At 36.8% G+C, this 12,286-nt stretch overlaps 1 protein-coding gene across 1 annotated transcript in view; it reads right to left on the minus strand.

The window, feature by feature from the left end:
* The window catches only part of notch1b (notch receptor 1b), a 53,847-nt gene extending 49,056 nt beyond the window's left edge, over positions 1-4,791 (minus strand). Inside the window, 2 exon segments of the mRNA XM_048189338.1 lie at positions 3,033-3,105; positions 4,416-4,791. Of these exon segments, the coding sequence (XP_048045295.1) occupies positions 3,033-3,105; positions 4,416-4,473 (131 nt within the window). The 5' untranslated portion in view covers positions 4,474-4,791.
* Positions 4,792-12,286: the final 7,495 nt, after the last annotated feature.

Consider the following 12,286-nt stretch of genomic DNA (forward strand, 5'->3'; position numbering starts at 1 on the left):
TACAATAAAAACAATTGTGTATCAGGAGCCCATGATCAGACAATTTGGTCAGGCAACATAAATTGTCTCTTAAGGGACAATTAAAGCTGCAGTCCTTAACTTTTTTTGGTTAAAAATTATCCAAAATCAATTTTTGAGCAAGTACATAACCAGCCAGTGTTCAAAACTATCTCATTATCTTGTCTCGATTCACAACGGTAAGCTTGTAATAATGTTTTATAATAAGAGCGACATGGTGGATTTCCGTGGGAAATTTGAGCATGCAGCAGTTCGTCTGTGCGTCATTACGTCACGTCCGTAAACAGAAAGGAAGGAGTCCAGGCTAATCGGTTTTATCACGTGAGGACACAGCTGGTAGCGGACCGTTTATAGCCTGTTCTCACAGCAGCTGAAATAATTAAACTTATCATTTTGATGGTGGATTGTAATCCAGAAAGGTCTAAAGGACAATCATCAGTGACGACTGTAGATTCACCCGTAGACAAAAGCAAAAGACTTTGGACAGTGGAGTAGCTACAGAAATTGAAATCTACAGGTAACGCTAATATAAATTAAATACACAGTCACGCAATGCTGATGTTGTTAACATTAACAATTTGAGAGCAATATAACAGTAATTATAATTTGCACAGTTTGGCATGATCCGAGCTAAGCGATTGTTAGATTTAATCATCATTGGCAGCGCGATTTATTGTAGGCCTAATGCTTTTTTCCTCAGTTGGTCAGAACAAAAGTGGCAGACATGTTACTTACTTGTTCAGCTGATATTTTCCAGTGAAAATTCTTATATTGGTCATACTTTCTAGACGTAGAATCTGTGATTCTGAAATACAGTATCCACACCGGTGAGGTGATTGACAGCAAGCATTAGATTCATCCGCGCTGACGAGCTGTGCCGAGGCACAACGCACGTACAGATAACTGTTCAGCATATGACTGCAATTGCAGGTTTCAAACAAGAGATGGCGACAAAGAGGAAAAATCACAGACTGCAGCTTTAACTAGTTTGATGTATGTAAATATTATTTAATATGTAAATATTATTAAAATTATTATTATTAATAATAATAATAATTCATGTGTAGTATTTAATATTATTTACAAATATTTTAATATGACTGAATCAACCTGACTACATTCAGTCATTTTAAAGAAAATATTAGGAATAATAACAGATTTTGTACAACTAATCAAATTCAAAACCACATGGGGTGAACTATCCTTTTAAAGGTAGATTTCACCCCAAAATAAATATTCAGTCAACATTTACTCATTGGGGCCCAATGACTTTCATTTATGGACAAAAAACAAAGACATTTTTCAAAATACCACAGAAGAGTTTCGAATCAGGTTTCGAATAACATGGTGAGTAAATGTTGACTGAATATTTATTTTGGGGTGAAATCTACCTTTAAAAGGATAGTTCACCCAAAAATGAAAATTATCCCATGATTTACTCACCCTCAAGCCATCCTGGCTGTATAGGACTGTCTTCTTTCATACTAACACAATCGGAGATTTATTTAAAAGTATCCTTAGTCCTCCGAGGTTTATAATGGTTGTGAATGGGAACCCAAATTTAAAAAAAAAAATGCATCCATCCATAAAAAAAAATGAAGGGCTGTGCAACAAACTCAAGCCCCACACATTTTCACTATTTACAGTGCGGCTACTAAAAGCCCAAAGTATGTCACAAAGCATTTGAGGGCATTCACAATGGATCCATTTGATTAGAGGGACAGTGTGGCCAAAGCTGACCTACGAACTCACTTTCTGCCAAAGTTTGTCAGACATGTTGCAGGACCCAAGCGGTCTGCCCACCAGTTGAATCTAAACAATAGATAAAAGGTACTAGACAAAGTAACGTGCCATCCTGAGCGGGAGAGCGGCCTTCGTTTGTATCTCCATGTTTAATTAGAGGAGTCTGAGTATGATAGGGCACAATGGTGGCTTTGTGGCCCGACTGAGGCAGGGAGGCTGCCAGACAGAATTAAGATGTGGCCCACCGCCAACGTGGCTCCATGTGCTCGCAGTCCACTGAGGGAGGCCAAAAACAGAGCCGCCACCATCCCATTTCAAATAAACCCTGCCAGTGTGCTCCTTCATAGCCACCCTGATAAACTCATTGATAGCTGGAGAAAGACAATGCTACCCTGGCCAAATGCTTGCAACCCAATCCCGCATTCACATCACTGCTGAATGCAAGTAAAAAAGTACAGAGGGCCAAAGAGAAGTTAACCCTATTAGAAAATCAACCAACACAATCAGAAGAAAGTAGCAGTCAACCTTCGTTTTTGTGTGTGAGCGTACATTTGGGTGCAGTAGAGAAAGGAGAGTTGTGTGATGCTATGCGCGCTGAGGCAACCTGTTTGCTCGTGATTTTCCACTGGTGCAATGCTACCAATTATGAAAACATCCAGTCCAATTACACTCTACTGCCATCTGTCCTTCTAATGTAAATCACAGAGAGTGAATGGGCATTCAAAATAGGACAAAACACCCGAGCAGGGGCAGGGTGCACAGGGTGGGGGGGGGGGCTCAGGCATTCTGGGAAGCCTCAAACAGATTAGTCACACAGAATTAATCTAGACTGGAGAACAATGATCGCCGGGCTCCTGGCAAACCCCAGCTGTCGTTTCATAAAAGAAAAACGAAATAAGATTTAGGGCCCCGGGTGTCTCCGAGACTTGGGCTGGAGAAGTGGCCCGTACTCACAACCAGCCGGAGAGGGTGGGGGGTGTTGCCCTAGACTCTCTTCATCAGAGGTTGTGTATGTCGTTCATTAGCCGAGGCCATGTTCTTCAAGGAGAGAAGCACACTTTGCTTTTGTTTGCAAGGTTGGAATTCAAATTGATCGCATGTGTTCTGGTATGCAATTGTTTGTACACGGCACTCAAAACTTTTGGGACCGGATCAAAAGGAAATCTCATATTAGTGATGTGTGCCATTCAAAAACATAGTAATAAATTCCTCCAGGGTATCAATTTGGTTCAGACGCAGCAATTTTATGTAATTGAGTTCTAATTACTCACTTGCATTCTCCTCTCCCGTCTGCAGTAGGTTCACATGTACCCTCATTTTGGCATTTTTCCGAACATTCCAGGCCTGAAACACAGAAACAGGGTAATACATTTCTATTGAGTTTTGCATGATTTGATATCATCTCAATCTATTATATTTCGCCCAAAGTAGTATCAATCTTGATTTTAAAAAGACTAGTATTGAAAACGTGAAATATTAAATTAATAATAATATTTATTACATATTCTTGAATTGTCAATTTGGTTCCAAACTGTGCAAAAGTGAGTAAGATACTGGGTAGAATCCAGAAAGAAAGTGTGACTCCTAACACCTTAAAGTGAGGTTTGTGGACAGAGGGACTGGACAGCATGCTGCTGTGAGCATTCTTCATTCTGCAGCTGTTCTGGGAATGTACTACGGCAAGCTGTTTTAACATTTATTACTTAAAACTAACTTAATATCTATTTTTATACTTGTATTTATTGCCTGTACTAGTAGTTATTTTTTACTTATTTTTAACTACTTGTAAGCAATCCAAATGTGACTAGTATCATTTTTATTTCACTAATAACCATCCATTAGATACTATACTACTTTTTACAGTAGTGCCTATCTTTTCAATTAGCTACTCACACTATTTTCTCAATGGAATAAGTATTAGTAGGCTATGTAATGAATATGTAGGCTAATTGTGAGCAACTGAATTGATGATTGTCAAAACTGGAATAAGCATGGAGGAAATAGTTATCAATGAAACTGAAAAGTATAATGGATTACTTAGTATTTAAAAATTAGTAGGCTACTAACATTAATATGCTAGTTAGTGGCAAGGAATATAAACGGCTTGCCATAAATGCACGTTAGGTAGCATCTAACTGCAAAAGTGTTGAAACTTCACTCAAACATTTGCACCGAATACTACTTTTGAACCGCCATGCGGAGTGACAGCTATTCAAAAACATCTTTCGATGCGTTCAAATCTATATCATTACTTGTGACATACGAAAAATACAATATTCCGAGTTTACTAAAAAGATGAAAATGTATAGATTGCGTAAAAGTTAAACTAGTTACAAGTTAGCAGCCGTAGTCCAACATATTTCGATAGCCTACATAATTTGTGATATAGTTACAAAGTTAAACTTCAGTGTACCGAATATCAAAGGATGATGCCCGAGCATGCCCGCTTTCTGTGATTTGAAATAAGTGAGTAGCCTGCGTACTGACATCAGTGCGCAACAAGTGACTTTTTCTCGAACAAAGTGTTTAATTTTACAGTAAATATCAGAAATAAACTTAAGCAGTTAAATAGTAATCATGTTAATCATAATGTTTGATCGAGTAGAAATTGCTACTATCGGATAATGAAGAAAACATCTTCCAATGAAACGTACCTTGCGTCAAAGTAATGAGTGATATCAGAAAAATTAGTTTCACGAGGAAAAGATGCATTCCTTCTTATGGATAGTTGTGGGATTCCACGCAGGCTTAACATATATCCAACAATGGTCTGTTCAAGAAAAGGAAATAAATCACGTAAGTATAAAGAATAGATCCAAAAATGGCACTTGTGGCTTGTCCTTCGCGAACTCCGGTGCTGCTCGTGCAGTCTCAGCTGAGTGAATGAGATCATCTATTCAAGGCTTCATTCTCCTGCTCTCATCCAGAGGCTCCTTCCGCCACACCACTTCACGAGCTGTAGCCTTAGCTATTCATTTACTTGACATTAACTTTCTGAAATGGCAGTGGGAAAAACACGCCCTCCCTTTAAACTCGGTTGGGGATTTCAAAACATGTAAGCGGGAAAATCTCAGCACCAAAATTTGAATGAGCTACTTAATGTTGTTGTTTAAAATTATAGTAAGACTGCAGTCACCACAGAAAGATAACTGAGTTTATTTGCTGTTGTTTTTTTTTATGTATTTCTTATCTAAATCCTACATCTGCATCTATGGGAGATTCAATCTGCCAAAATAAATAAATGAATAACATTTTAAAAAGTGTAATTGTTTTTTTTTTTTTTTTTACATAATTTATTTTAATTAATGTATTTACCAATTCATATCTTATTTATCAATGTAAACATTATTATTATTATTATTATTGTGGGATATTTTGTCATCCATAAACACTAAACAGTTTTCATTCTGCTTGTTTTATTGATGAGAAAATGACTTTTAGTACAGAAACTCTAACATAGACTAATTATTGTCCATCTCTTATAGAAACAGTTTAAGGCTACAGCTTTTTCTCAATTTGATTTGCATGATGAGGTTTGGAAGTTTGACATTTTATTTGTCAAACTGTACATTTTTATTATGGTCTGATTTAGTTCTGAGCCAGATTTTTATGTTCAGAAAGGTATCCAATTTTAGGGTAAATAAAAGCAAGCTTAGGACAAAAATGCTCAAAACAATTTGGGGGCAAAAATGCCCCCATAGTTACATTACATATATTATTCTATATCTCTCCAGTTTGGGAATTAACGTGCCTCTGCAGACACTAGATGGCCTGTAGCATTCAACCATGCTTGTTGTTAAACAGAGAAGCAGAGAGCTGTATTTGATGTTATCAGTAACATCACAAGTTTAAATTAACTGATTCAGTATTTAACATAAATGCAGGAAGTGCTACTGTATGTTTTATAAGCCCTGAAGTTAAGGATGCCTTTGAAAAAACATGGTTCAAATATTGGCCCTAAATAAAAAAAAGTTTGTTTCTGACACTGGCCAATGTTATAAGAATGAAAATAACAACAAAGCTCAAAAGGGAAAAGGTCTTAATTTCATTAAGAGGTGAGAACTCTAGTCAGGTCCTAATTGCATCTCTGTGGACCTACAAAATTAGGCTGCTGCTATCTATTTTTTTTTTTTTTTAATAGAATTGTGCAATACAAAGCCAGAACATGTAATGAATCACAACACACAAAGGTTATTCACTTTCTCACTTTCTCGAAACACAAATGGAAAGTCCCTGTGCTCCATAGTTGTCAACCACATGAGGAATATAGCTGATGTTGGGAGTGACAGGGGGAGAAAAATGACAGAATCAACTACAGATTCTCAGACTGTGAATGATCTGGCTTGTAGTAAGCCTGCTCGAGACCACATACAGTATACGCATGTACAGTGTCCTTTCAGTCACATTCATTTAATCAACTTTTTTTAGAATACTTTCTTACATTTTTTTTTTTTTTTTTTTCTCAGAATACATCCTAATGCAGAGAATGAATGTATTGGTATTAAAGGGGAAGATGGACAAAACAAATGAGGGAAATGCTGGTTAAAACAAATGGGGGAAATTGTAATGTTGTCTGACTGTTTGCTCTTGAATGCATACATGCATTAGCTGGACCTAATTTTGATAAATGGTTTTAGAGATTTCAGTACTTCCCATTCAAGTAGATATGAGATGTTCTTACATGACTAGAACCAGATAACCACTGACTGGTTTGCCTTTAAAGGGGACTTTCATTATTTTTATTGTGTAAGTTGCGGTGAAGCCTTTCAATGTGAGTCATCATCATTCTCCTTAAAAGAAAACGCTGAATCTGTTACACCACTGCTGGGCTAGATTTGAAGTTTGTGGATTGGACAATTTCCTTAGCAATGACAATTGGAACATAGATTTAAAATGGAAAAATAATGCCAGTCCAAACCTAAAAAACTAGTTGGTATATGAGTGTAAAAGCAATGTCCTGATGTCCAAGAGCCATTCCTTAGGCTAAAAGCAGTGAAAATAAACAATATTAATGATTAGTTTACTTGCTAGAACAGTTGATTCGATTTGTATGAATTCATATGAATTCACCACCAAAACATAGCTACGTTTTCTCATGAGATTAGGTTGAATAAGACACATTCCAATATCTTTGTCCTGTTTAGCATGTACACAACAGCTAAAATATTGAATCTTCTGGAAATTATGGTTATAAAATGTTCTTTCAAGAAAGATATTTAGAAAAATATCAAAGATTTTTTTTTTTTTTCAGTCAATGGTAACCAAAACATTCTTCAAAATATCTTCTTTTGTGTTCTGCTGAAGAAAGAACGACATGAGGGTGAGTAAATGATGACAGCAATTCATTTGAATCCTGTTTAATATAATAACACATAAGAAGATTGATGTAGAGTTAGTAAGCAAAGGGCGTTACTTGCATATTTTAGCACCCGCAGGCAGTTTTGTGTTTCAAATCCTTTTGGTGTTCTATAAACCTTTGTATGTGTGTGTTTGCGTATTTGTGTCTGTATGTCAAAAGGCTTCAGGTAAGATGAGGGTGTGCGGGAAATGTCTCAAGATGTAGTGTGACCTGAAGGCCAGGGAAAACTAAGAGGCTGCAGAGGAGGTGCTCACGATAAGGAGATAATTGGAGTTGTGTGTGGACATGCAAAAACACTTCCCACACTCAAAGCTGGCATCAGAAGCGTGAGAACTGACATCCTATCTGGCACCTGCATGTTCTTGCAGTGTTTGACTTTTGTTTGCGTTTCGATTTGTGTATTTCATTTTGTCAAGTAAGCAGCTTTTCTTAATTCCATGAGTTTCTAAATGACTACACACCAATCAGCTCAGTTTTAAAGAATCATTTCATATGTGACTCTTTAACCCTTTCGATCGTGAGTTTAAAATATTCTAACTGTCCCCCCAGAGTGAGTTTTTTTAAGGCGACCGTTATTTTAGAACGTTCGCCTTTAATGTTTCCATGGCGACGCGTCTTGCGTGTCACGAGCGCTGAATGCAGCAACAATAACACTGTATGACAGATGGATCGCTATTATTTAGTTTTCCTTTTTTATTTAAAATATTCGCAAAATTGCTTACCATGTCATCAACTATCTGATATTCCGATTCTCAAATATGTGTAAGTGAGTGTGCTTTGTCGTTTTAAAACCTTTATAAATGATCTTTATCTTGATCTATAATGCGAGATGGGCGCCGCCATCTTAGTTTGCGCTGCAGTTCACAAGAGTCCTGTCAGTCGGATTACAGCAGGTTAATTCATCATTTTCTTCCGAAATATATGCAAGTAAGTGGCTGGTGAACTGGAAGAATAATAGAATAAACTTTATAGTTACTTAGGCCCATTATGTGTGTCTGATATGAATAAATGTCGCCAAATTATATTTGTTATTGCTGCTTCCACTGATGTCGGACATCAATGTGTAAATTATAAACGCTTAATGTATTGTTTTAATGGTGCTTATGCATATTTAAATGTCTGAAACCTTAAAATAAACATTATGTGCCTGAAAACACTGCATAGCTGTGATATATGACAAGAGCTGCGCGCGTCCGTCTTGTAGCCAGAGCGCGAAAGCACAATTTGAATCTGGCAGTTATGTGACGTCGCTGAACGTTCGAAATCCCATATGCGGTACCGTACGCCCAGGGGCACTGAAATAAAAATCCCATATGTGGGACCGTACCGCTCAAAGGGTTAAATCTGATGACAAGGCCTACTTATTAAATCGAATTCAGGGAAATGTTAAATACCCCCATTTTTTATTTCAAAATCAACCAGAAATCATGAAGCTCACATAGCCCAAATGTGAGTCTATTAAAATTATCTGTTATGTTTTTCATATGTAATGCTAAAAAAACAGTAGTAGTGTCTTTTATTATCCCTGTGGGGAAATTTTGTTTCAGTGAGTTTCAATACGCGTTCACACCTAAACAAAATAGTAGGGTTTCTCATGTGAGTAAAGTCTGTTGTGGACTTCTGTGCATATCTGTGGGGGATCAAGTGAAACCCACAAACCACAACATTCCAGTCAGCACTGTGCACTGCTACAGTTTTCTATGACTAAAGACCCTCTAATTGGATATTTATGGAGGTTTTATGTGTCAGGATAATCCATCATAAACCATTATATGTGAAAGAGAGGCTAGCAAGCCACTCAAATCGTATAATGGGCCACTTGAAAACATTTAAAATATTTTTCTTCACAATAGCACTCCAAAATGTCTGACAGTATGATTGTTTGCAAACATATGCAGACAAATATTGCCACTACAGACCTTCTGATCAGTGCGGGTTTAATTTTACGAAGATTCAATCTCATTCACACTACTGGGATTTATTGACAAACAAGTCAATATGGAAGTAACATACTGCAAAGTAATTATCGTACTGTAGTGGAAAGAAAACTCTCGTGTGAAGTACTGCTCATAGGTGGCATATCAGAGATAAAAATCAACGTTTCCCACAATTGTTTTGGACTCATACTGTTTATTAGCAACAATGATATATTATTAATAAAAACATTAAACTGACAATATGACACGTTTTATACAATAAAAGGAATGTTAAGGTCATATGGTACCATAGTGATTATGATGCATAAAAAATCTATCATGTAAAAATAAATGAAAATACATACTGTGGTGTTCATAAACAATATTATGTTTTAACTTTATAAACAGCAGTTTTAAAGAGATTGTTCACCCAAAAATGAAAATTCTGTCATCATTCACTATCCTTCATGTAGTTTCAAAGCCGTATGACTTTCTTCACGAAAGAAGATATTTTTAATCGCTCCCCCCCCCTCATAAATATTTCATAGTAAATGCTTATTTATGAAACTTAAAAAAAAGGGTTAGTTCACCCAAACATGGAAATAATGTCATTTATTACTCACCCTCATGTCGTTCCACACCTGTAAGACCTTCGTTAATCTTCGGAATGCAAATTAAGATATTTTTGTTGAAATCCGATGGCTCAGTGTGGCCTGCATAGCCAATAATGAAATTTCCTCTCTCAAGATCCATAAATATACTAAAAACATATTTAAATCAGTTCATGTGAGTACAGTGGATCAATATTAATATTATAAAGCGATAAGAATATTTTTTGTGCACCAAAAAACCAAAATAACGACTTATATAGTGATGGCCGATTTCAAAACAGTGCTTCATGAAGCTTCGGAGCGTTATGAATCTTTTGTGTCGAATCAGCGGTTCGGAGTGCCAAAGTCACGTGATTTCAGCAGTTTGGCGGTTTGATACGTGATCCAAATCATGATTCGTCACAAAAGATTCATAACGCTCCGAAGCTTCCTGAAGCAGTGTTTTGAAGTCGGCCATCACTATATAAGTCGTTTTTTTTTTTTTTGGTGCACCAAAAATATTCTCATCGCTTTATAATATTAATATTGAACTTGTACTCACACGAACTGATTTAAATATGTTTTTAGTACATTAATGGATCTTGAGAGAGGAAATGTCATTGCTGGCTATGCAGGCCTCACGGAGCCATTAAATTTCAACAAAAATATCTTAATTTGTGTTCTGAAGATTAACGAAGGTCTTACGGGTGTGGAACGGCATGAGGGTGAGTAATAAAGGACATTATTTTCATTTTTGGGTGAACTAACCCTTTAAGCACTGAGGAAGCTATATTAGTGTAGTCGAGAAGCCATTGTGATGGTCAAAAACAGATGAAGCACTCAGTGTCAATGTCCTGCATACAGAAAACACTGAGACAAAGATATCAGACCAGTGTAGAGTTCATTTCCACTTGCCTCTGTATTTTCATAAATAAACTGATTATACTTGATGCTTAGCAGACATATTTTATGTAAATGATTATTATATGTGATGATTAGAGGTAAACAGACTAAGGATTTAGTGTTTTGTTTATTATTTAGTGTTTTCTCTGTCCATTACTGCAGCTCTAGCACACCTGATTCAAATCATCAGCTTGTTATTTGCGAGTGTAAGATTAGTGAGGCGTAATAATATGCCATGCAGGGGGTCCTGGAGGAATGGATTGAGAAACCTTGGTTGAAACCGATAGACGGATGGTTTCTCTTGCTGTGTTCACACTCTGGGCTGGCAAAATGCCACTAATCACCTCACACTTCACAGAGGGTCAGAGGTGTAAATAGCTTTAGGATGTGCAAAAGGCTTTATTACTGTTTGTGCCAAAAGACAGGGTGTTTACAGTCTTTACTGAAACTCAATACTTTAAATTGCAGGAACCCTTAAAGATGCTGTTACAGAAGTAACTATGGATTACACATTTTCAGTCTACTCTGCTTAACATCGAGAGATCTGATGCCATACTGATGTCTGTTGAATAGGACAAGGACCATAAAACCAATTCTTTTACATTGTTGTATGGCTTCAACATGGATATCCTATTGTTTTTATGAGAAGTTTGTCATACACACACTCCTGTTCAAAAGTGTGGGCTCTATAAGACATTTTAATGTTTTAAAAGAAGTTTCTTGTGCTTACCAAGACTGCATTTATTTGATCCAAAATACAGCAAAACAGTAATAATGTGAAATATCAATACAATATAAAAAAAACTGTCCAGACAGCAACATAGTGTGGATTCCACACATAACAGATGTGGGAATGAAAGTATTAATTTCTTAATAAAACGTTACAGACCCCAAAGTTTTGAATGTTACTATACAGCATGGAATCACAACACTTAGTATCAGGTTTATGTCAGCTGATGTCTCTAATTTTACTGAATGAATCCTGCCATTGTAGCTTCAAGGCTGTCTGTGGGATCTGCATATAAGTATTCCTGGTGTTGCTGGAGGACAGCCCACCAAAAATTGCTACAATGTCCTATTGTGGTTCTATTGTAGTCTAATAGCTTCCTTAGTGAATCAGCGATTGATTTATGCATCCTGCTCCTCTGGATTCGTCTCACAATAGATGTTTGGCATCTTATTGTTTGGAATGAGAACATTTTAAGACAAAGTAGGTGTAGAGCTTGCGTTGCAAGGGGGAAGATATGAGTGAACCAAATGGTAAAATGTAGAATTCAAAATTTTCAGCCCAAACAGTTCAACCTCAAATGCCTGTGACATGTTTACCAGCTGGTTGCTCTAAATGCTTGTCTGTTTTAGGGAGGCCACAGCTGCTTCCCAGCATTGTACAGAGATACAGCGTGTAGACAGACACCCAGCACACATGTAATGCACCATAGAGCTGTAACTGCAGGACAGTTCCCTTACACGCTTTGTTTTTGGCTACATAATCACAAACAGGAAGTTGCTTTGGGCCAGTCACACAGAGGTACTTCCCCCTTTTGTTTGTTGGATGTTGTGTGAAAGTTTGTGGTACAGACCCCATGTCGCCCCATTTCTCTTAATTCTCAACAATCTCTGCATGCATCCTTGATCATTTAAAGATCAAAATGTGAGGACAATGTGCCTCACTTTCTGATTTGTAAATGCATGATAGCAATCTTTTCTGATAGATTTCCACCTGTCACTATATTGAGTATAATTTTGGACTAATTAAG

The sequence above is a fragment of the Megalobrama amblycephala genome, linkage group LG4, assembly GCF_018812025.1.
Source record: "Megalobrama amblycephala isolate DHTTF-2021 linkage group LG4, ASM1881202v1, whole genome shotgun sequence".
Classification (NCBI taxonomy): domain Eukaryota; kingdom Metazoa; phylum Chordata; class Actinopteri; order Cypriniformes; family Xenocyprididae; genus Megalobrama; species Megalobrama amblycephala.